A 26479-nucleotide genomic window follows, 5' to 3' on the forward strand; every position below is an offset into this window, starting at 1 on the left:
CAAGAGAAATAAATTTATCAGGTAAGCATAAATTATGTTTTCTCTTGTTAAGTGTATCCAGTCCACGGATCATCCATTACTTATGGAATACCAATACCAAAGCTAAAGTACACGGATGATGGGAGGGACAAGGCAGGTACTTAAACGGAAGTTACCACTGCCTGTAAAAAACACTTTCTCCCAAAAATAGCCTCCGAAGAAGCAAGGTATCAAATTTGTTAAATTTGAAAAGTATGAAGCGCAGACCAAGACTCCGTCTTGTAAATCTGTTCAACAGAAGCCACATTTAAAAAAGGCCCAAGTGAAAACCACAGCTCTAGTAGAATGAGCTGTAATCCCTTCAGGAGGCTGCTGTCCAGCAGTCTCATAAGCTAAATGAATTATGCTTTTTAACCAAAAAGACAGAGAGGCTGCTGAAGTCTTTTGACCTCTCCTCTGTCCAGAATAGACAACAAACAAGGTGAACGTTTGATGAAAACTGTAGTAGCTTGTAAGTAAAACTTTAAAGCACAAACCACGTCCAATATTGTGTAATAGACGTTCCTTCTTTGAGGAAGGATTAGGATACAAGCATGGAACAACTATCTCTTGAGTGATGTACTTGTTAGATACCACCTTAGGAAAAAACCCAGGTTGGTACGCAGGACTACCTTATCCGTACGAAGGACCAGATAAGGAGAATCACATTGTAACACAGATAACTTGGAGACTCTACGAGTCGAGGAATTAGCTACCCAAAAGGAACTTTCCAAGATAAAGATTGATATCTATGGAACAAAAAAGGTTCAAACGGAACTTCTTGAAGAACCTTAAGAATCAGGTTTAAGCTCCATGGCGGAGCAACAGTTTTAAACACAGGCTTGGATCTAACCAAAGCCTGACCAAATGCCTGAACGTCTAGAATACCTGCCAGACGCTTGTGCAAAAAAATAGACAGAGTAAAAATCTGTCCCCTTTTAAGGAATTAGCTGACAACCCTTTTCTCAAAAACATCTTGGAGAAAAGATAATATCCTGGGAATCCAGACTTTACTCCATGAGTAACCCTTGGATTCATAACAATCAGATATTTACACCATATCTATGTTCAATTTTCCTAGAGACAGGCTTTCATGTCTGTATTAAGGTATCAATGACTGACTCTGAGAAGCCATGCTTTGATAACATCAAGCGTTCAGTCTCCAGGCAGTCCATCTCAGATTGATTCTATTTAGATGGTTGAAAGGACCCTGAGGTAGAGGGACCTGTCTCAGAAGCAGAGACCGTGATGGAAAGGATGACATGTCCACCAGATCTGCATACCAGGTCCTGCGTGGCTACGCAGGCGCTGTCAAAAACACCAAAGCCCTCTCCTGCTTGGTCTTGACCTCCGGAGGAAATCCCACTCCCCCGGTAGAAAAGTCTGACGACTTAGAAAATCCACCTCCCAGTTCTCAACACCTGGGATATGGATAGCTGATAGACAAGAGTGAGTCTCTGTCCAGTGAATTATTGTAAGACTTCTAACATCGCTAGGGAACTTCTGTTCCCCCTTGATGGCTGATGTAAGCCACAGTCGTGTATATTGTCCGACTGAGTATGATGTACCTCAGAGTTGCTAACTGAGGCCAAGTCTGAAGAGCATGGAATATCACTCCCAGTTCCAGAATATTTATTAGAAGGAGGGTCTCCTCCTAAGTCCACTATCCCTGAGCCTTCAGGGAGTTCCAGACTGCATCCCAACCTAAAAGGCTGGCATCTATTGTAACAATTGTCCCATCTGACCTGCGGAAGGTCATACCCTTGGACAGATGGACCCGACATAGTCACCAGAGAAGAGAATCTCTGGTCTCTTGGTCCAGGTTTAACAGGGGGACAAATCTGTGTAATCCCCGCTCCTCTGACTGAGCATGCATAGTTGCAGCGGTCTGAAATGTAGACGTGCAAACGGTACTATGTCCCTTGCCGCTACCATTAAGCCGATTTCATTCATGTACGGAGCCACCGAAGGGCGCGGATGGGATGAAAAAACACGGCAGAAATTTAGAAACTTTGACAACCTGGACTCCGTTAGGTAAATTTTCATTTCTACAGAATCTATCAGAGTCCCTAGGAGGGAAACCCTTGAGATTGGGGATAGAGAACTCTTTCCTTGTTCACTTTCCACCCATGTGATCTCAGAAATGCCAGTACTACGTCCGTATGAGACTGGGCAATTTGGATGTTTGACGCCTGTATCAGGATGTCGTCTAAATAAGGGGCCACTTCTATGCCCCGAGGTCTAAGGACCGCCAAAGCGACCCCAGAACCTCCATAAAGATTCTTGGGGCTGTAGATATCCCAAAGGAAAGAGCTACAAACTGGTAATGCCTGTCTAGAAAGGCAAACCTGAAAAACGATGGTGATCTTTATGCATCACAATGTGAGGATAAGCATCCTTCAAATCCATTGTAGTCCTCTATTGACTCTCCTGGATCATAGTTAAGATGGTACGAATAGTTTCCATCTTAAATGACGGAATTCTGAGGAATTTGTTTAAGATCTTTAGATCCAAAATAGGTCTGAAGGTTCCCTCTCCTTGGGAACCACAAACAGATTTGAGTAAAAACTCTGTCCCTGTTCCTCTCATGGAACTGGATGGATCTCGTACACAATGTAAGAATGCCTCCTTCTTTATCTGGTTTGCAGATAATTGTGAAAGGCGAAATCTCCCCTTTTTTTGGGGGGGAATCTTTGAAATCCAGAAGATATCTCTGGGATATAAATTCCAATGCCTAGGGATCCTGGGCATCTCTTGCCCACGCCTGGGCGAAGAATGAAAGTCTGCCCCCTATAGGATCCGTTACCGGATAGGGGTCCGTTCCTTCATGCTGCCTTAGAGGCAGCAGCAGGCTCCTTGGCCTGCTTATCTTTGTTCCAGGTCCGATTGTCTCCAGACCGCCTTGGACTGAGCAAAAATTCCCTCTTGTTTTGCCTTAGAGGAAGAGGATGCCACACCTGCCCTGAAGTTTTTAAAAGGCACGAAAATTAGACTTTTTTTTTTTTTTTTTTTTGGCCCTTGATTTGGACCTATCCTGAGGAAGGGCATGACCTTTTCCTCCAGTGATATAAGCAATAATCTCCTTCAAACCAGGCCCGAATAGGGTCTGCCCCTTGAAGGGAAGTTAAGTAGCTTATTTATTAAAGTCACGACAGCTGACCATGATATAAGCCATAGCGCTCTGCGCGCCAGTATAGTAAAAAACAGAATTCTTAGCCGTTAGTCTAGTCAAATGAACAAGGCATCAGAAAACAAAGGAATTGGCTAGCATAAGCTTGTCAAATATATTCATCCAATGGAGTCGCTTAACTGTAAAGCCTCATCAAGAGACTCAACCCAGAACGCCGCAGCAGCAGTGACAGAAGAAATGTATGCAAGGGGCTGCAGGATAAAACCTTGTTGAATAAACATTTTTTATCCATTGGATCTAAAAAGCACAACTGTCCTCGTCAGAGGTAGTGGTACGCTTAGCTAGAGTAGAAACTCTTCTCTCCACCTTAGGAACTGTCTGCCAGAAGTCCCGTGTGGTGGTAACTATTAGAAAACATTCTTCTAAAAAATAGGAGGGGAAGAGAACGGCACACCTGGTCTATCCCATTCCTTATTAAAAAAAATTTTGTAAACCTCTTTAGGTATTGGAAAAACATCAGTACACACCGGCACTGCATATTATTTATCCAGTCTACACAATTTCTCTGGCCCTGCGATTGTACACATTCATTCAGAGCAGCCAAAGCCTCCCTGAGCAACAAGTGGAGGTTCTCAAGCATAAATTTTAAATGTAGAAATATCAGAATCAGGTGAAATCATCTTCCCTGAGTCAAAAAAAAAAAAAAAAATCACCCACAGACTAAGCATATTGTGAGGTAGTATCATACATGGTTCTTAAAGCGTCTGTATGCTCTGTATCTACCCCCAGAGCTAACTGCTTTCCTTTAATTTCAGGTAGTCTGACTAATACTGCTGCCAGAATATTATTCACCACCTTTGCCATGTCTTGTAAAATAAACGCTATGGGCGCCCTTGATGTACTTGGCGCCATTTGAGCGTGAGTCCCTGAAGCGGGAGTCGAAGGGTCTGACACGTGGGGAGAGTTAGTCGGCATAACTTTCCCCTCGACAGAATCCCCTGGTAAAAGAAACGCTATGGGTGCCCTTGATGTACTTGGCGCCATTTGAGCGTGAGTCCCTAAAGCGGGAGTCAAAAGGTCTGACACGTGGGGAGAGTTAGTCGGCATAACTACCCCCACGACAGAATCCTCTGGTGATAATGTTTTTAAAGACAAAAAATGATCTTTATTGTTTAACATGAAATCAGTACATCTGGTACACATTCTAAGATGGGGTTCCACCATGGCTTTAAAACATAATGAACACAGAGCTTCCTCTATGTTAGACATGTTAGAACAGACTAATAATGAGACTAGTAAGCTTGGAAAACACTTTAAATCAAGTTAACAAGCAAATATATAAAACGTTACTGTGCCTTTAAGAGAAACAAATTTTGTCAAAATTTGAAAAACAGTGAAAAAAAGGCAGTAAAACAAACGAAATTTTACAGTACATGTAATAAGGTAACAGAGCATTGCACCCACTTGCAAATGGATGATTAACCCCTTAATGCAAAAAACAGATCAAAAAAACGACATAGACGTTTTTAAAAACAGAAACAACAAACTGCCACAGCCAACAGTGGAAAGCTTCAGTTAACTGTTTCTATGCAAAATTTAAGCCAGCCATGTGGAAAAAACTTAGGCCCCAATAAGTTTTATCACCAAACATATGTTAAAAAACGATTAAACATGCCAGCAAACGTTTTAAAACACATTTTTACAAGAGTATGTATCTCTATTAATAAGCCTGATACCAGTCGCTTTTACTGCATTTAAGGCTATACCAACATTACAGTGTTATCACCAATGTACGTTAAAAAACGATTAAACATGCCAGCAAACGTTTTAAAACACATTTTTATAAGAGTATGTATCTCTATTAATAAGCCTGATACCAGTCGCTATCGCTGCATTTAAGGCTTTACTTACATTACTTCGGTATCAGCAGTATTTTCTTAGTCAATTCCATTCCTAGAAAAATATTTTACTGCACATACCTTATCTGCAGGAAAACCTGCACGCCATTCCCCCTCTGAAGTACCTCACTCCTCAGAATGTGTGAGAACAGCAAATGGATCTTAGTTACGTCTGCTAAGATCATAGAAAAACGCAGGCAGATTCTTCTTCCAAATACTGCCTGAGATAAACAGCACACTCCGGTGCCATTTAAAAATAACAAACTTTTGATTGAAGAATAAACTAAGTAGAAAGCACCACAGACTCTCACGACCTCCTATCTATGTTGAGGCTTGCAAGAGAATGACTGAATATGGCAGTTAGGGGAGGAGCTATATAGCAGCTTTGCTGTGGGTGAACTCTTGCAGCTTCCTGTTGGGAAGGAGAATATATTCCATAAGTAATGGATGATCCGTGGACTGGATACACTTAACAAGAGAAAAGCCCTTTTAAGGGCTACTGGTAGTTTATCATTAGATTGGGGGGGGTTATTTTGGGGGGGCTTATTTATTTTCATAGGGATTTAGGTATAATTTTTTAAAATTTGATGATTTTGTTTTTTATTTTCTGTAATCTTAGATTTCTTCTATAAGGTACGACGAGTCCACGGATTCATCCTTTACTTGTGGGATATTATCCTCCTGCTAACAGGAAGTGGCAAAGAGCACCACAGCAGCGCTGTCTATATAGCTCCTCCCTTAGCTCCACCCCCCAGTCATTCTCTTTGCCTACTCTAAGTACTAGGAAGGGTAAAGTGAAAGAGGTGATAAAATATTAGTTTTTTATTTCTTCAAACAAGAGTTTTTTATTTTAAATTGTACCGGTGTGTACTATTTACTCTCAGGCAGCAGATGGATGAAAACTTCTGCCTGGAGGCTGATGATCTTAGCATTAGTCACTAAGATCCAGAGCAGTTCCCACAGAATGGCTGAGGAGTACAAGAAACTTCAGTGTGAGGAACCCTTTCATGCTATAAGCAGTGAAGTGTGTTCAGTCATTTTTTTCTAGAGAGACTGTGGTATTTCAGAATTGGCTGACAATATCCCCATGAGGGAGAGGGTAAGCAGTAATCCTAAAAGATATAGAGGGGTATTACTAAGCTTGCATAAGGGGCTAATATGAAAAAATGGTTGACACTGAATTTGAATGTTTGTGGGCAAACGTTTTGTGAACTGGGACTGCTGATAACGTTTTTGGTTCATACGGGGGAGTGGGAACTCCATCCGGAGGTGTTTGCACAATTGATTCATCAATGGGGCACACCGGAATTGGATCTGATGGCGTCTCGTCAGAACGCCAAATTACCTTGTTACGGGTCCAGATCAAGGGATCCTCAAGCTTATGTGTTTCCACCATTTCCTCTCCTTCCTCGTTTAATTGCCAGAATCAAACAGGAGAGAGCTTTGGTGATTTTGATAGCACCTGCGTGGCCACACAGGACTTAGTATGCAGACCTGGTGGAGATGTCATCTCTTCCATAATGGACTCTGCCACTGAGACAGGACCTTCTGATTCAAGGTCCGTTCCAGCATCCAAATCTAGTTTCTCTGCGGCTGACTGCCTGGAGATTGAACGCTTGATTTTATCCAAGCGGGGATTCTCTGAGTCGGTCATAGATACCTTGATTCAGGCTCGAAAGCCTGTGACTAGGAAAATTTATCATAAGATATGGCGTAAATATCTTTATTGGGCGAATCCAAAGGCTACTCATGGAGTAAGATCAGGATTCCTAGGACTTTTGTCCTTTCTCCAAGAAGGATTGGAGAAGGGGTTATCAGCTAGTTCCCTAAAGGGACAGATATCTGCTTTATCAATTTTACTGCACAAGCGTCTGGCACTGGCAGATGTTCCAGACGTTCAGTCGTTCTGTCAGGCTTTAGTTAGAATCAAGCCTGTGTTTAAACCTGTTGCTCCGCCATGGAGTTTGAATTTAGTTCTTAAAGTTCTTCAAGGGGTTACGTTTGAACCTATGCATTCCATAGATATTAAGCTTCTATCTTGGAAAGTTCTGTTTTTAGTTGCTATCTCTTCGGCTCGAAGAGTTTCTGAACTATCTGCATTGCAATGCGACTCGCCTTATCTTGTTTTCCATGCTGATAAGGTGGTTTTGCGTACCAAACCTGGATTCCTTCCTAAGGTTGTTACTAATAAGAATAATAATCAGGAGATTATTGTTCCTTCTCTGTGTCCTAATCCTTCCTCTAAGAAGGAGCGTCTGTTGCACAACTTGGACGTGGTTCGTGCTTTGAAGTTTTACTTGCAAGCGACCAAAGATTTCCGTCAAACATCTTCTTTGTTTGTTGTCTATTCTGGAAAACGTAGAGGTCAAAAAGCTACGGCTACCTCTCTTTCTTTTTGGCTGAAAAGCATCATCCGTTTGGCATACGAGACTGCTGGACAGCAGCCTCCTGAAAGAATTACAGCTCACTCTACTAGAGCGGTGGCTTCCACATGGGCTTTTAAAAATGATGCTTCTGTTGAACAGACTTGGTCTTCGCTTCATACCTTTTCCAAATTTTACAAATTTGATACTTTTGCTTCTTTGGAAGCTATTTTTGGGAGAAAAGTTCTTCAAGCAGTGGTGCCTTCTGTTTAGCCATCTGTCTTGTCCCTCCCGTTCATCCGTGTCCTGTAGCTTTGGTATTGTTTCCCACAAGTAAAGGATGAATCCGTGGACTTGTCGTACCTTATAGAAGAAAAGTAAATTTATGCTTACCTGATAAATTAATTTCTTCTATGGTACGACGAGTCCACAGCCCGCCCTGTCATTTTAAGACAGATTATATTTTTTATTTTAAACTTCAGTCACCTCTGCACCTTTTAGTTTCTCCTTTTTCTTCCTTTACCTTCGGTCGAATGACTGGGGGTGGAGCTAAGGGAGGAGCTATATAGACAGCTCTGCTGTGGTGCTCTTTGCCACTTCCTGTTAGCAGGAGGATAATATCCCACAAGTAAAGGATGAATCCATGGACTCGTCGTACCATAGAAGAAATTAATTTATCAGGTAAGCATAAATTTACTTTTTCTTATTTTCTGTAATTGTAGCTTAAAGGGACTGTCTACACCAGCATTTTAATTTTGACTAGACTGTCCCTTTAATTTATACTTTTTTTTTAAAAAGTAATGTTAGGATTTTCTATTTTAATAGTTACTAACTTTAGTATTTTGTAATTTAGGTAATTTGGGTTAATTTAGGGGGTGTTAGGTTAGGGGGCTTAGTCATTTTAATTATTTATTTGCGTTGTGGGCTTTGGCGGTTTAGCGGTTAATACTTTATTAGGTAGTTTGAGTTGTGGGTTAATGGTGGATTAGGAGTTCATAGTTTTATTAGGTAGTTTGCGGTGTTGGGGTTGGCGGATGTAGGGGTTAATACTTTTAATAGGTTTATTGCGGTGTGGGTTTGATGGCGGATTTAGGGGTTAATACTTTAGTTATTACTTGTGGTGTGGGTTTGATGGCGGATATAGAGGTTAATAGTTTAATTAAGCATATTGCATTGTGGGGGGGGTTGTCGGTTTAGGGGTTAATACTTTTATTAATTCCGATGCGGGTTTAATGGCGGATATAGGGGTTTTACGGGTCGGGTTTATTTTTGGGAGGCGTGTTAGACTGTTACTGGTGATTTGATATTTTTTTTATTTTTCTTAGGGGCCGGCAGTTTCTAAAGTGCCGTAAGTCATTAGCGGCTCCAGAAATTTGTATTTACACTCATTTCTGGACATCGCTAGTTTATCCGACTTACGGCACTTTATGAACTGCCGGTGCCCTACATGTAATAGCCCGATGTGCGAGGTGATTTGGGTTAATTTAGGGGGTGTTAGGTTAGGGGGCTTAGTCATTTTAATTATTTATTTGCGTTGTGGGCTTTGGCGGTTTAGCGGTTAATACTTTATTAGGTAGTTTGAGTTGTGGGTTAATGGTGGGTTAATGGTGTGTTCTCCCCTTACACTTGAGCAATAACAGGAACCTGGCTCTCGTAAACCTAAATGGAATAGGACCCTAATAAATGTCATTGCTAACACCTGTATTTGTCCTACTATTTCATGTCAAAATGACTGCTGTGAAAAAGGTCTATTACACCAGGTTTGTGCAAGACATGCTTGCACATAACATACACATGTGGTATGAGTTTAATTCATTGGAAGCTTGTTAATAAGACCAAATTTCAATCACATTATTCCATTTAAAATGCCAAAGATCACAGAATTTGACATACATAAAATCATACTTTTGCATCAGCAAGGCCACTCTTAAAGGAAAATCAGCAAACAAACTGGATACTCAAGATGAGGTATTTAAGCTGTTATAAAGAAATTTGAAGAATCAGGAGAGGTCAAGGACAAAAAAAGGACTGGAAGGCCAAGAAAACTTTCAAAATCTTTTTTTCTCTCAGAGTTTCTTCTTTGAGAGACCGGAAGAAGTCCAGCAAGGACCTGGCTCAGAATCTGGCAGCTTCATCTGGATGCCATGTTGACTCTTCTACAGTCCAAAGAAGCTTGATCAGGAATGGTCTTTGTGAAAAGGAAGCAGCCAAGAAACCACTTTTTCGGAAGGCGAACAGGGGAAAAGGTTAAGATATGCTAACGCTCACAAAGATTGGAATGAAGATCAGTGGAAAATAGTATTATGGAGTGAAGAATCCAAGTTTTACATTTTTGGCTCCAATCATCGACAATATGTGAGAAGAAGAGTTGGAGAGATATTATTATTATTATTATCGTTTATTTGTAGAGCACCAACAGATTCCGCAGCGATATAAACATCGGCGGTATACAAGGTAGCAATTATAGGGATCAAATGAGTAGAGGGTCCTGCCTAGAGTTGCAGGACTCTAGGCAGTCAGCTCTTGTGAAGGTGATCTGCAAGCAGTTGGGCTCTTAGGCTTACATTCTAAGGGGGTTCATGGCGGATAGCGATGGAGGAGAGGAACTGTTATTAGGAAAGGTTAGTGTAGGTTGTATGCATCCCTGAACAGAAGAGTCTTTAGGGAGTGCTTAAAGCTTTCAAAACTAAGGGAGAGTCTTGTGGAGCAAGGCAGAGATGGGAGCCAGTCTGGAGAAGTCCTGTAATTGGGAATGTGAGTAGGTAACAAGAGAGGAGGAGAGTAGGAGGTTGTGAGCAGATAGAAGGGGACGGGAGGGAGAGTATCTGGAGACAAGGTCTGAGATATAGAGGGGAGTAGTGCAGTTGAGGGCTTTTGTATGTCAGAGTCAGAATTTTGTGTTTTATCCTGGAGGCAAGAGGAAGCCAGTGAAGAGATTGGCAGAGGGGTGCAGCAGATAAAGAGCGACGTGTAAGGAAGATGAGCCTGGCAGATGCATTCATTATGGATTGTAAAGGGAGACCAGAGAAGACAGAGTTGCAGTAGAGTGAAAGAAAGATCAAGTGTGACCCCAAGACATCAGGCATGCAGGGTAGAGGTAATGATGGAGTTGTCAACAGTTATAGAGAGATGGGGGGTGGAGATTTTAGAAGAAGGGGGGAAAATAAGGAGCTCAGTTTTGGAGAGATTTAGCTTAAGGTAGTGAGAGGACATCTATGAAGAGATGTGAGAAAGACAGTTAGTGATACGGGTTAGCAAGGAAGGAGATAGGTCTGGAGCAGAGATGTAGATTTGAGTATAGTCAGCATACAAATGATATTGAAACCTTTGGCACTTTATTAGGGAACCTAATGATGACGTGTAGATTGAGAAGAGAAGGGGACCGAGGACAGAGCCTTGCGATTCCCCAACAGAAAGTGATAACTGGGCAGAGGAAGCCCCAGAGAAGGCTAAACTAAAGGTACGGTTAGACAGGTAGGAAGAGAACCACGAGATGGCTGTGTCACAAGTGCCGAAGGATTGGAGGGTTTAGAGTAAAAGAGGGTGGTCAACAGTATCAAAGGCTGCAGAAAAGGAGGATAAGCAGAGAGTGGCCTTTGGATTTTGCTGTAAGTAGGTCGTTGGTAACCTTAACGATTGCTGTCTCTGTAGAGTGATGGGGCGAAATCCAGATTGCAGTGGGTCAAGGAGGGAGTGTAATGTAAGGAAATGGGATAGGTATGCATATACTAGCTTTTCAAGAAGCTTTGAGGCAAGAGGGAGTAGGGAAATAGGGCGGTAGTTGGATGGGGAGGTTGGATTGAGAGAAGGTTTTTTTGAGGATAGGTGTGACCAGTGCATGTTTTAGAGATGAGGGAAATATACCAGTACTGAGGGAGAGGTTGAAAATGTGTGTGAGTATAGGCGTAAGGGTAGAAGAGAGGTAGGGGAGTAGCTGTGAGGGGATGGGGAGTCGAGGGGACAGGTAGTGAGGCGAGACTGCAGTATAAGTGCAGAAACTTCTTCCTCAGTAATAGGGGCGAAAGGGATAAATATATGGCTATGTGGGTTTTGGTTGATTACAAGCTTTTGAAGGGGAAGAGAGATGGAAGAATGAGTTCTTGCAGACTTCAGTGAAACATGGTGGAGGTTCCGTCCTGGTTTGTGGCTTCATTTCTGCCTGTGGTGTTGGCGATATTGACCGAATTGATGTGATCATAAATGCTGAAAAGTACAAACAGGTTTTAATTTATCATGCCTTTCCTTCTGATTGGGAATGGTTTAATTTTTAAGCATAACGATCCCAAGCACACTGCTAATGCAGTTAAATGATATTTGAAGAAAAAAAAACAGCTGATAAAACACTGACAGTCTCCACAGAGTCCAGACCTGAATATTATATGGCAGTATGGGATCACCTGGACTGTGAAAGAAATAAAAGACAACCTAAATCTAAAGCAGAACTCTGGGAAGTGCTGAAAGAAGCCTGGTATAATATACCAGAAAATTACTTCAGAAAACTTCAGGACAGTCTCCCCAAAAGAGTTCAAGATGTGCTTAGTGCCAAGGGAAGTCACACTTAATACTGACTTTTGCCTGAAGAAACCATTTTGTTCTGAAAATAGTTTTTTTTTAATATTTTGTGTACATATTTCCTGTTTCTGTTTGTATCTTAATAAAGAGACGGAAACATAAATATGGATGGTCATTAAAACTTTGCTAAAACAAATGTAATGGTGGCCTAAGACTTTTGCACAGTACTGTATATTGTACAAAAAATCCATCAGATATCTGTTTATTTCCGCTTCACTTGTAATCTGGCCAGGTATAGAAGGGATTGGGATGAAGATACAGGGCTAAATTACAAGTAGAACGCAGTTTTACAGTGCGCCCGTGAACAGGCAAATTTGCCTGTTTACGAGAGCACATTAAATAACCAGCCATTACAAGTGGCTGGATAATGCTACTGGGAGCTGAAATTCATTAACCAGAGATCAGATCTCTGGTTAATGAAAAACATGTTCCCAAATTCACCCAACATAAAGTGTACAGTTCCTCTTTAAAAATGAAAAATATGAGCATCTTTTTTTTTTATTAAAATAACTGCACAAAGCAGTTATTAGAGGTTAAAGCGAGGGGATGTGTAGAAGAAAAAAACGGCACTGAAAAGTGCCTTTACATTGCGGTCTATCTCTATAAATATATATGTATATGCTTATATACGTATATATTTATGTGTTAATATGTGTATATATACATAAAAACACATAAATATATATGTATGTATTTCATATACATATATATTTTAAACATTTTGCCCAACACTGCATGACTTACCCACTGCGCCGTGTCCATTGGAGCCTATGGAAGCGTGCTCTAGTGAGCACAAAGCTTACATGCAATGCGAACGTGAGGTTTAGTTTGCATTCTGCTCAACTTATTCTCCACTCACATTTGTGAGTGCTAGTATTACTGAAAAGAGCGCAAATATTGAGCTTGTGAAAGGGCAATTTTGCGCTCCACTCTTAATCTAGCCCACTGTAGGAAACAGAAAGGACAGGAGAAATAAGAGTCACAACCTGAAGCAATTGTATGTAATAATGTTCAGTGATAATTCTGGTCTTCCTCACAATACAGTCATGAGCACTACTCATTCTACATGAATCCATCCTTTAGGAATTAACCTAACCACCCCAAAGTATCAAACATAAAACAGTAGAATTTTATGTTCCACAGTTCTCTTACTGCTGTTTTTTATGTGTCCCCTTTTAAAAGTGAAACATAGCCACCCTCATGTTGTTTATTCATATGTTAGTTTAATTGTTGCTTCATTAGAGTCATTTTCAAAACTGTGAATTTCACTCATAAATGTAGCGTCTATAAAACTGTGGTAAATTGTATTATGGTAGAAAAAGAATATTGCTTAATCTATATAAAAAAAATCCTGGAGACTTATAGAAATATTTAAAGGAAAAAAAAGAAAGATGCTTTTATTTTGGAATAGAATCTACCGGCATCACTTTTTAGCATTTATACTTACTCTGTATTTTTTTTATAGTGAATCTGTTTCATCAACATCATCCAGTGGACAAACCACCCCAACAGAATTAAACAACTCTTGGTCTGGAATTCAGAGCTACACTACAGGATTGTCCACTGAAAGAAGTTCTGTTTTTTCCTGGAGGGACGATGTACGTTGTTCTGAGGTTTATTTAACTCTATAGCTGTAACAGACACAATGGGGTTGAATTATCAAGAATGGCCCTGAATACCTTTATTTCCGCACAAGCCTTCAAGCTCACCGGAAACAGGAGTTAAGAAGCAGCGGTCTTAAGACTGCTGCTGCTTAACTTGTCCGCTGCCTCTGAGGCTGCGGACATCAATCCACCCGATCGCAAATGATTGGGTTGATTGACACCCCTGCTAGCGCTGCAGGTGGCGGCATTGCACAAGCAGTTCACCAGAACTGCTTGTGCGATGTTAAATACGTTGTTGGCATTCAGCGATGACTGGCAGACATGATCCACTACAGTGGATCATGTCCGCCAGACATTGATAAATTGGACCCAATAAATGATGTGCAACAAAGTTTTATGTAACAAACCGCTTATCAGATACTCTATTCAGCCTATTGTGTAAGTTACTTACTAAGCCTATGTGTTAGCGAGTGGGATAAGAAAAAAAACATGCTTGTATAGGCCACACAAATTACATAGAAATCATGTGCATCCTGTTTGAAATCATGCAAATGAATCTGTATATTGCTTTATAGGAGTTTGATAAAGTCAACAGCCAGAAAGTACATCAGTTATTCTGGGATGTGGATGAGATGCTGTTTGAAGGGAATGTGGCAGCTGGAACCAAGAACCTGCAAGCAGAATGCAAGGAGTGGAACAAGAGATCCCTTCATCTGAGGTAATAAAAATGCAGTTGTTTTATTTTCTGCATTTCGCTTGTTATACTCAGATTTCTCTGTTTTTTTTTGGCATATAACATTTGCATTTTGTTTGAAGCATTCATGTAGACGAAAGTTTTAGCTTGTTGTTTATAGGGAAATAAAATGTATATTAAACTGTTAATTTTTATTTAGTTTATTCTTTTTCAACGTATAGCAAAGTTTACTCTTCAAATAATCCAGAAATGCATATTTACTGCATTCAAGTCTAAAGCCAACACATTGAACAATAGAAGTGATATATTCACTGCATGTTTATGGTTTTTTATGAATACAACAAGCAAGAATATAAAAATATAGAAATAAATAAAAATAAAAATCAATATGCTGGAATAATGCTGTTAAAACGCATTAGAGATGAGCTGTACTGACCAAAACAATATATAAAGTACAGTGAGATCATTTGTATAGGAAAATAGTTACAAGAATAATGAAGAATTTAGGACTGCAAGGATATTACATTTTAAGTTTGTCTAATTTTCTGCTATAATATGAAATTGATATAAAAACATATGTACAGTTGGGTTAACAAAATAAATGTATTGTGTTGTTTAAAAGATGTTTCATCTAAATTTTTAGTTCCATGATCTGACTTTGTTTAGTATTTCAGAATTTAACAGTTTTGGGTGTTGACAGGGTTGTTATACAGCAAGCCATGTAAGTCATAAGTCTTAAATGCCTACACACTAATAATGTTCTGTGGCATTTTTATTGCACTGTTGCTGCAAAGAAGTTAAACACATAGTTGAAATCAGCAACAGAGCAGTAATGAGCAAATGGGACTAAGTTGAACACTTCTGGTGATCCAATGACACGAGCAGAGGCATACATGAGTAGCCACCCATCCCCCGCAAGCTCCCAGTAATGTTCCTGAGCCTATCTTGGTATGCTTTTTAACAAAGAGGATAAAGTAAACTGAAAAGCACCTCTACCTGAACCATTAAAGGTTAATTTTGACTTAAATGTCCCTTTAAGTACGGTAATCACTTTTAGCAGCATTGTTGTTATCATAGTGATTTTTCTCAAGTTAACAGAGTCAGTAGTAAGTGGGCAAACATGACTTCCAATATTTGGGGCCATCGATTTGTTATTTTTCCCTTAAAGACCGCAGCTCCATAACCTGTCTGCCTGCTCTGAGGTGGCGGACAGAAATCGACATAAATCAACCCGGTCAAATACGATCGGTTTGATTGACACCCCCTGCTAGCGGCCGATTGGCTGCAAATCTGCAGTGGGCGGTATTGCACCAGCAGTTCACAAGAACTGCTGGTGCAATGATAAATGCTGAGAGCGTATGCTGTTGGCATTTATCGATGTGCAGCGGACATGATCCGCTGTATCGGATCATGTCCACTCGCACAATCATAAATAGGCCCCATCGTAAGCAATTGTATTTCTTTCATGTAATTAGCAAGAGTCCATGAGCTAGTGACGTATGGGATATACATTCCTACCAGGAGGGGCAAAGTTTCCCAAACCTCAAAATGCCTATAAATACACCCCTCACCACACCCACAATTCAGTTTTACAAACTTTGCCTCCGATGGAGGTGGTGAAGTAAGTTTGTGCTAGATTCTACGTTGATATGCGCTCCGCAGCAAGTTGGAGCCCTGTTTTCCTCTCAACGTGCAGTGAATGTCAGAGGGATGTGAGGAGAGTATTGCCTATTTGAATGCAGTGATCTCCTTCTACGGGGTCTATTTCATAGGTTCTCTGTTATCGGTCGTAGAGATTCATCTCTTACCTCCCTTTTCAGATCGACGATATACTCTTATATATACCATTACCTCTGCTGATTCTCGTTTCAGTACTGGTTTGGCTTTCTACAAACATGTAGATGAGTGTCCTGGGGTAAGTAAATCTTATTTTCTGTGATACTCTAAGCTATTGTTGGGCACTTTGTTTATAAAGTTCTAAATATATGTATTCAAACATTTATTTGCCTTGACTCAGAATGTTCAACTTTCCTTATTTTTCAGACAGTCAGTTTCATATTTGGGATAATGCATTTGATTTAATCATTTTTTCTTACCTTCAAAAATTTAACTATTTTCCCTGTGGGCTGTTAGGCTCGCGGGGGCTGAAAATGCTTCATTTTATTGCGTCATTCTTGGCGCGGACTTTTTTGGCGCAAAAATTATTTTCTGTTTCCGGCGTCATACGTGTCGCCGGAAGTTGCGTCATTTTTTGACGTTATTTTGCGCCAAAAATGTCGGCGTTCCGGATGTGGCGTCATTTTTGGCGCCAAAAAGCATTTAGGCGCCAAATAATGTGGGCGTCTTATTTGGCGCTAAAAAATATGGGCGTCGCTTTTGTCTCCACATTATTTAAGTCTCATTTTTCATTGCTTCTGGTTGCTAGAAGCTTGTTCTTTGGCATTTTTTCCCATTCCTGAAACTGTCATTTAAGGAATTTGATCAATTTTGCTTTATATGTTGTTGTTTTTTCTCTTACATATTGCAAGATGTCTCACGTTGCATCTGAGTCAGAAGATACTACCGGAAAATCGCTGTCTAGTGCTGGATCTACCAAAGCTAAGTGTATCTGCTGTAAACTTTTGGTAGCTATTCCTCCAGCTGTTGTTTGTATTGATTGTCATGACAAACTTGTTAATGCAGATAATATTTCCTTTAGTAAAGTACCATTGCCTGTTGCAGTTCCTTCAACATCTAAGGTGCAGAATGTTCCTGATAACATAAGAGATTTTGTTTCTGAATCCATAAAGAAGGCTATGTCTGTTATTTCTCCTTCTAGTAAACGTAAAAAATCTTTTAAAACTTCTCTCCCTACAGATGAATTTTTAAATGAACATCATCATTCTGATTCTGATGACTCTTCTGGTTCAGAGGATTCTGTCTCAGAGGTTGATGTTGATAAATCTTCATATTTATTTAAAATGGAATTTATTCGTTCTTTACTTAAAGAAGTTCTAATTGCTTTAGAAATAGAGGATTCTGGTCCTCTTGATACTAATTCTAAACGTTTGGATAAGGTATTTAAATCTCCTGTGGTTATTCCAGAAGTTTTTCCTGTTCCTAATGCTATTTCTGCAGTAATTTCCAAAGAATGGGATAAATTGGGTAATTCATTTACTCCTTCTAAACGTTTTAAGCAATTATATCCTGTGCCGTCTGACAGATTAGAATTTTGGGACAAAATCCCTAAAGTTGATGGGGCTATTTCTACCCTTGCTAAACGTACTACTATTCCTACGTCAGATGGTACTTCGTTTAAGGATCCTTTAGATAGGAAAATTGAATCCTTTCTAAGAAAAGCTTATCTGTGTTCAGGTAATCTTCTTAGACCTGCTATATCTTTGGCTGATGTTGCTGCAGCTTCAACTTTTTGGTTGGAAACCTTAGCGCAACAAGTAACACATCATGATTTTCATGATATTATTATTCTTCTTCAGCATGCTAATAATTTTATCTGTGATGCCATCTTTGATATTATCAGAGTTGATGTCAGGTTTATGTCTCTAGCTATTTTAGCTAGAAGAGCTTTATGGCTTAAGACTTGGAATGCTGATATGGCTTCTAAATCAACTCTACTTTCCATTTCTTTCCAGGGTAACAAATTATTTGGTTCTCAGTTGGATTCTATTATTTCAACTGTTACTGGTGGGAAAGGAACTTTTTTACCACAGGATAAAAAATCTAAGGGTAAAAACAGAGCTAATAATCGTTTTCTTTGTACCAAAGAAGGAGAATTCCTTCAGACCAGTTCTGGATCTAAAAATATTGAATCGTTATGTAAGGATACCAACGTTCAAGATGGTAACTGTAAGGACTATCTTGCCTTTTGTTCAGCAAGGGAATTATATGTCCACAATAGATTTACAGGATGCATATCTGCATATTCCGATTCATCCGGATCATTATCGGTTCCTGAGATTCTCTTTTCTGGACAAGCATTACCAGTTTGTGGCTCTGCCGTTTGGCCTTGCTACAGCTCCAAGAATTTTTACAAAGGTTCTCGGTGCCCTTCTGTCTGTAATCAGAGAACAGGGTATTGTGGTATTTCCTTATTTGGACGATATCTTGGTACTTGCTCAGTCTTTACATTTAGCAGAATTTCATACGAATCGACTTGTGTTGTTTCTTCAAGATCATGGTTGGAGGATCAATTTACCAAAAAGTTCATTGATTCCTCAGACAAGGGTAACCTTTCTGGGTTTCCAAATAGATTCAGTGTCCATGACTCTGTCTTTAACAGACAAGAGGCGTCTAAAACTGATGGCAGCTTGTCGAAACCTTCAGTCACAATCATTCCCTTCGGTAGCCTTATGCATGGAAATTCTAGGTCTTATGACTGCTGCATCGGACGCGATCCCCTTTGCTCGTTTTCACATGCGACCTCTTCAGCTTTGTATGCTGAATCAATGGTGCAAGGATTACACAAAGATATCTCAATTAATATCTTTAAAACCGATTGTTCGACACTCTCTAACGTGGTGGACAGATCACCATCGTTTAATTCAGGGGGCTTCTTTTGTGCTTCCGACCTGGACTGTAATTTCAACAGATGCAAGTCTCACAGGTTGGGGAGCTGTGTGGGGATCTCTGACGGCACAAGGAGTTTGGGAATCTCAGGAGGTGAGATTACCGATCAATATTTTGGAACTCCGTGCAATTTTCAGAGCTCTTCAGTTTTGGCCTCTTCTGAAGAGAGAATCGTTCATTTGTTTTCAGACAGACAATGTCACAACTGTGGCATACATCAATCATCAAGGAGGAACTCACAGTCCTCTGGCTATGAAAGAAGTATCTCGAATTTTGGTTTGGGCGGAATCCAGCTCCTGTCTAATCTCTGCGGTTCATATCCCAGGTGTAGACAATTGGGAAGCGGATTATCTCAGTCGCCAAACGTCTCTTTTCTCTTCACCCAGAGGTATTTCTTCAGATCGTTCAAATGTGGGAACTTCCAGAAATAGATTTGATGGCGTCCCATCTAAACAAGAAACTTCCCAGGTATCTGTCCAGATCCCGGGATCCTCAGGCGGAGGCAGTGGATGCATTATCACTTCCTTGGAAGTATCATCCTGCCTATATCTTTCCGCCTCTAGTCCTTCTTCCAAGAGTAATCTCCAAGATTCTGAAGGAATGCTCGTTTGTTCTGCTGGTAGCTCCGGCATGGCCTCACAGGTTTTGGTATGCGGATCTTGTCCGGATGGCCTCTTGCCAACCGTGGACTCTTCCGTTAAGACCAGACCTTCTGTCACAAGGTCCTTTTTTCCATCAGGATCTGAAATCCTTAAATTTAAAGGTATGGAGATTGAACGCTTGATTCTTCGTCAAAGAGGTTTCTCTGACGCTGTGATTAATACTATGTTACAGGCTCGTAAATCTGTATCTAGAGAGATATATTATAGAGTCTGGAAGACTTATATTTCTTGGTGTATTTCTCATCATTTTTCTTGGCATTCTTTTAGAATTCCGAGAATTTTACAGTTTCTTCAGGATGGTTTAGATAAAGGTTTGTCCGCAAGTTCCTTGAAAGGACAAATCTCTGCTCTTTCTGTTCTTTTTCACAGAAAGATTGCTATTCTTCCTGATATTCATTGTTTTGTACAAGCTTTGGTTCGTATAAAACCTGTCATTAAGTCAATTTCTCCTCCTTGGAGTTTGAATTTGGTTCTGGGGGCTCTTCAAGCTCCTCCGTTTGAACCTATGCATTCATTGGACATTAAATTACTTTCTTGGAAAGTTTTGTTCCTTTTGGCCATCTCTTCTGCCAGAAGAGTTTCTGAATTATCTGCTCTTTCTTGTGAGTCTCCTTTTCTGATTTTTCATCAGGATAAGGCGGTGTTGCGAACTTCTTTTGAATTTTTACCTAAAGTTGTGAATTCCAACAACATTAGTAGAGAAATTGTGGTTCCTTCATTATGTCCTAATCCTAAGAATTCTAAGGAGAAATCGTTGCATTCTTTGGATGTTGTTAGAGCTTTGAAATATTATGTTGAAGCTACTAAATCTTTCCGAAAGACTTCTAGTCTATTTGTTATCTTTTCCGGTTCTAGGAAAGGCCAGAAAGCTTCTGCCATTTCTTTGGCATCTTGGTTGAAATCTTTAATTCATCTTGCCTATGTTGAGTCGGGTAAAACTCCGCCTCAGAGAATTACAGCTCATTCTACTAGGTCAGTTTCTACTTCCTGGGCGTTTAGGAATGAAGCTTCGGTTGATCAGATTTGCAAAGCAGCAACTTGGTCCTCTTTGCATACTTTTACTAAATTCTACCATTTTGATGTATTTTCTTCTTCTGAAGCAGTTTTTGGTAGAAAAGTACTTCAGGCAGCGGTTTCAGTTTGAATCTTCTGCTTATGTTTTTCGTTAAACTTTATCTTGGGTGTGGATTATTTTCAGCAGGAATTGGCTGTCTTTATTTTATCCCTCCCTCTCTAGTGACTCTTGTGTGGAAAGATCCACATCTTGGGTAATCATTATCCCATACGTCACTAGCTCATGGACTCTTGCTAATTACATGAAAGAAAACATAATTTATGTAAGAACTTACCTGATAAATTCATTTCTTTCATATTAGCAAGAGTCCATGAGGCCCGCCCTTTTTTTTGTGGGGGTTATGATTTTGTATAAAGCACAATTATTCCAATTCCTTATTTTATATGCTTTCGCACTTTTTTATCACCCCACTTCTTGGCTATTCGTTAAACTGAATTGTGGGTGTGGTGAGGGGTGTATTTATAGGCATTTTGAGGTTTGGGAAACTTTGCCCCTCCTGGTAGGAATGTATATCCCATACGTCACTAGCTCATGGACTCTTGCTAATATGAAAGAAATGAATTTATCAGGTAAGTTCTTACATAAATTATGTTTTTATATGTCTTCATCTGAAGTCTAGAAAATAATGTAATGCATTTTTCCTTTGTTGCACTGCTTTACTCTGTGTATTATTTTCCCCTTTTAGGGTTTTAGGAAAACAGGTAATTTTTCCAAAGGATGAAGGTTTCCAGCACTTTCAATGTAGGACTCCCAGCTCTCCATACACAAGTTCTTCATCTAGTCTTACTGACAGCAGTACTGATTTGAAACAGTAAGTAGTATTTTCTTTATTCTATACTTTAAATGATGTCACTGAAGAGATAATTTGTGTCATAATATCGGCCATATTTTGGCCTAGGCTGAATAGGCTTGTGCCTAGGGCAGCAAAATATAGATGGGTAGCTCTATCGCATGATGTTTTCCCGTTCTTATATTCCCTTAATGTGTTATTTATATTGCATTTTCAATTGCTTTGTGACGTGTTATTAAAAAACACAATTTTTGCTTACCTTATAAATTAACTTCTTTCATGGTGGTGAGAATCCATGAGCCATTACTCCTAGGAAGTCAACTCCTGGTCACCAGGAGGAGGCAAAGATACCCAACCTTGCACAAGCTTTTAATCCTCCTCATCTCTCTGGTATCTCGGTATAACATATAGCCGAGACAAGGAGAAAAATAGAGAAGTAGGAAAGGACAAAGTAGGGTAAATGAGGTGCATAATAAATTGCCACCATTTTGAAAAATAAAAAAGGGAGGGTCTCATGGATTCTCACCACCATGAAATAAATTAATTTATCAAATAAGCATATATTTTATTTTCTTTCATAAGGTGGTGAGAGTCCAGGAGCCATTACTTCTAGTAACTAATACCCAAGCTTTGGAGTCCACAAGTAAATGGGTGGGACAAAGGCAGACACTTAATTACCAACCCCAAGACTCTAGGACTTTCCTTTCAAAAGCTATCCCTTTAACAATCCCACAAAGGCAGGCACCTAATTACCAACCCCAAGACTGTAGGACTTTCCTTCCAAAAGCTATCCCTTTAACAATCCCACAAGTAGAAACTAATCTAGTAGAATGGGCTGCAAACATTCTGAAATAAATATTCTGCTTTCAAGAAGCCATACTCAAAGACAGCTTTATCCAGGAAGCTAAGTAATGACTGTAGTCCTCTGAACCATACGTGGACAAATGAAATGAACCATAAACTTTAAAAAAGCAAAGAAAAAAAAATCTTATCCTAAAAGAGAATAAGATAAGGAATCTTATAAAAGATGCAAACAGACCAGATACTCTACTGGTAAAAATATAGTAAACGAAACACCACCTTTAAAAAAGCAGAACACTGAAACCATACATTTTAGTTTAAAAGAAGAGTTTGTAAAACTCTAAAAACCACTAAGGTTCTCTGGAAGAGAAAATGCCTAACTATTAGACTAACTAAGACTAGATCTAGAACAAGATCCGAATGTCAGAGAGATTAAAAGAAATAAGTAGATAAGTCCTTGATTACATTTCTTGTAAGAATTGAAGAACGTTGAAATAATAGAAAAAAAAAACAAATAGGAATACTGGACATCCAACCTAGACTTGCATAACCAGATCTTACTGATCAAGAGCAATCAGAATTACTGATTAGCAATAGAGTTTGATATTAAAGGGACATGAAACCCACATTTCTCTTGTTAAGTGTGTTCAGTCCACGGGTCATCCATTACTTATGGGATATATTCTCCTCCCCAACAGAAAGTTGCAAGAGGATCACCCAAGCAGAGCTGCTATATAGCTCCTCCCCTCACATGTCATACCCAGTCATTCTCTTGCAAGTCTCAACATAGAAGGAGGTCCGCGAGAGGAGTGGTGTTTTATACTTAATTTATTTCTTCAATCAAAAGTTTGTTATTTTTAAATGGCACCGGAGTGTGCTGTTTTTCTTTCAGGCAGTATTTAGAAGAAGAATCTGCCTGCGTTTTCAATGATCTTAGCAGACGTAACTAAGATCCACTGGCTGTTCTCGCACATTCTGAGGAGTGGGGTAACTTCAGAAAAGGGTATAGCATGCGGGGTCCCCCGCAAATGAGGTATGTGCAGTAATATTTTCTAGGAATGGAATTGACTAAGAAAACACTGCTGTTACCCATATGATGTAAGTACAGCCTTTAATGCAGTAGTAGCGACTGGTATCAGGCTGATAAATGTATGCGCAATTGAGTTATTTTCTAGAATTTGACTGAGAAAATACTGTTAATACTGAAATAAATGTATGAGCCTTAACTGCAGTAGAAGCGACTGGTAGCAGGCTTAGTGATAACTCTGCATAACACTGGAAAGTTGTTTTTTTTTTTTTTTAAAAAAAGTTTACTGGCATGTTATTCGTTTTGTGAGGTACTTTGGTGATAAATCTTTTTGGGCATGATTTTTTTCCATATGGCTAACGTATATTTCTGCATAGAAACCGTTGTAACAGGTCTCCCACTGTTGTAATATGAGTGGGAGGGACCTTTTTTAGCGCCTTGTTGCGCAGTTAAAATTCTTGCACAGTCTTCCTGCTTCTTCCTCCTTGATCCAGGACGTCCCCCCGGGGGGGCAGGGGTCTTCAAAATTCATTTTTGAGGGAGGTAATCAGTCACAGCAGACCTGTGACAGTGTGTTTGACTGTGATAAAAGCGTTAAATCTTAAATTGATTATCCGTTTTTGGGTATTGAGGGGTTAATCATCCGTTTGCTAGTGGGTGCAATCCTCTGCTAAATTCATACATTACTGTTAAAATTGTTGGCTATAACTGAATTAGTTCATTGTTATTTCAACTGTTACAGTTTTTTTGTGTTTTTAAAAGCGCTGCAGCGTTTTTTCTATTGCTTGTAAATTTATTGAAAGATTTTTTCCAAGCTTGCTAGCCTTCATTGCTAGTCTGTTTAAACATGTCTAATACAGATGAATCTGCTTGTTCATTATGTTTAAAAGCCAATGTGGAGCCCAATAGAAATATGTGTACCAATTGTATTGATGTTACTTTAAATAAAAGTCAGTCTTTTCCGGTAAAGAAATTATCACCAGACAACGAGGGGGAAGTTATGCCGCCTAACTCTCCTCACGTGTCAGTACCTTCGCCTCCCGCTCAGGAGGTGCGTGAGATTGTGGCACCAAGTACATCAAGGCCCTTACAAATCACTTTGTATGATATGGCTAATGTTATGAAAGAAGTATTATCTAATTTGCCTGAGTTAAGAGGCAAGCGTGATAGCTCTGGGTTTAGGACAGAGCGCGACGATGACACGATCGGACGCCATGTCCGATACTGCGTCACAATTTGCAGAACATGAGGACGGAGAGCTTCATTCTGTGGGTGACGGATCTGATCCGGGGAGACCGGATTCAGAAATTTCAAAATTTTAAATTTAAGCTTGAGAACCTCCGTGTATTACTAGGGGAGGTGTTAGCGGCTCTGAACGATTGCGACACGGTTGCAATCCCAGAGAAATTATGTAGGCTGGATAAATACTATGCGGTACCGGTCGGTGTGTACTGACGTTTTTCCTATACCTAAAAGGCTTACAGAGATTATTAGCAAGGAGTGGGAAAGACCCGGTGTGCCCTTTTCCCCTCCTCCGATATTTAGAAAAATGTTCCCAATAGACGCCACCACACGAGACTTATGGCAGACGGTCCCTAAGGTGGAGGGAGCAGTTTCTACTTTAGCCAAGCGTACCACTATCCCGGTGGAGGATAGTTGTGCTTTCTCAGATCCAATGGATAAAAAATTAGAAGGTTACCTTAAGAAAATGTTTGTTCAACAAGGTTTTATATTACAGCCCCTTGCATGCATTGCGCCCGTCACTGCTGCAGCGGCATTCTGGTTTGAGTCTCTGGAAGAGGCTATTCGCACAGCACCATTGGATGAGATTATGAATAAGCTTAAAGCCCTTAAGCTAGCTAATGCATTTGTTTCGGATGCCGTTGTGCATTTAACCAAATTAACGGCTAAGAACTCCGGATTCGCCATCCAGGCGCGCAGAGCGCTATGGCTTAAATCCTGGTCAGCAGATGTAACTTCTAAATCTAAATTGCTTAATATTCCTTTCAAAGGGCAAACCTTATTCGGGCCCGGCTTGAAAGAAATTATTGCTGACATTACTGGAGGTAAGGGTCACACCCTTCCGCAGGACAGGGCCAAATCAAAGGCCAAACAGTCTAATTTTCGTGGCTTTCGTAATTTCAAGGCAGGAGCAGCATCAACTTCCTCCGCTCCAAAACAGGAAGGGACTGCTACTCGTTACAGACAGGGTTGGAAAGGCAACCAGTCCTGGAACAAGGGCAAGCAGGCCAGAAAACCTACTTCTGCCCCTAAGACAGCATGAAGAAAGGGCCCCCTATCCGGAAACGGATCTAGTGGGGGGCAGACTTTCTCTCTTCGCCCAGGCCTGGGCAAGAGATGTCCAGGATCCCTGGGCGTTGGAGATCATATCTCAGGGATACCTTCTGGACTTCAAAACTTCTCCTCCACAAGGGAGATTTCATCTGTCAAGGTTATCAACAAACCTAATAAAGAAAGAGGCATTTCTACGATGTGTACAAGACCTCTTAGTAATGGGAGTGATCCACCCGGTTCCGCGGACGGAACAAGGGCAAGGTTTTTACTCAAATCTGTTTGTGGTTCCCAAAAAAGAGGGAACCTTCAGGCCAATCTTGGACCTGAAGATCTTAAACAAATTCCTAAGAGTTCCATCGTTCAAAATGGAAACTATTCGAACCATCCTACCCATGATCCAAGAGGGTCAGTATATGACCACAGTGGACTTGAAGGATGCCTACCTTCACATACCGATTCACAAGGATCATTATCGGTACCTAAGGTTTGCCTTTCTAGACAGGCATTACCAGTTTGTAGCTCTTCCCTTCGGGTTGGCTACGGCCCCGAGAATTTTTACAAAGGTTCTGGGCTCGCTTCTGGCGGTACTAAGACCGCGAGGCATAGCGGTGGCTCCATACCTAGACGACATCCTGATACAAGCATCAACTTTTCAAAATGCAAAGTCTCATACAGAGATAGTTCTAGCATTTCTGAGGTCGCATGTGTGGAAAGTGAACATGGAAAAGAGTTCTCTGTTCCCACTCACAAGGGTTCCCTTTCTAGGGACTCTTATAGATTCTGTAGAGATGAAGATTTACCTGACGGAGTCCAGGTTATCCAAAATCCTAAATGCTTGCCGTGTCCTTCATTCCATTCCAAGCCCATCAGTAGCTCAGTGCATGGAAGTAATCGGCTTAATGGTCGCGGCAATGGACATAGTGCCATTTGCGCGCCTACATCTCAGACCGCTGCAACTATGCATGCTAAGTCAGTGGAATGGGG

At 40.3% G+C, this 26479-nt stretch overlaps 1 protein-coding gene across 1 annotated transcript in view; it reads left to right on the forward strand.

Moving 5' to 3' along the window:
* The window catches only part of FAM149A (family with sequence similarity 149 member A), a 383311-nt gene that overhangs the window by 172814 nt on the left and 184018 nt on the right, over nucleotides 1-26479 (forward strand). Inside the window, exons 3-5 of the mRNA XM_053703894.1 lie at nucleotides 13447-13579; nucleotides 14161-14303; nucleotides 21268-21393. Of these exons, the coding sequence (XP_053559869.1) occupies nucleotides 13447-13579; nucleotides 14161-14303; nucleotides 21268-21393 (402 nt within the window). The remainder of the gene's footprint in view (nucleotides 1-13446; nucleotides 13580-14160; nucleotides 14304-21267; nucleotides 21394-26479) is intronic.

This window comes from Bombina bombina, chromosome 2, assembly GCF_027579735.1.
Source record: "Bombina bombina isolate aBomBom1 chromosome 2, aBomBom1.pri, whole genome shotgun sequence".
NCBI classification, from domain to species: domain Eukaryota; kingdom Metazoa; phylum Chordata; class Amphibia; order Anura; family Bombinatoridae; genus Bombina; species Bombina bombina.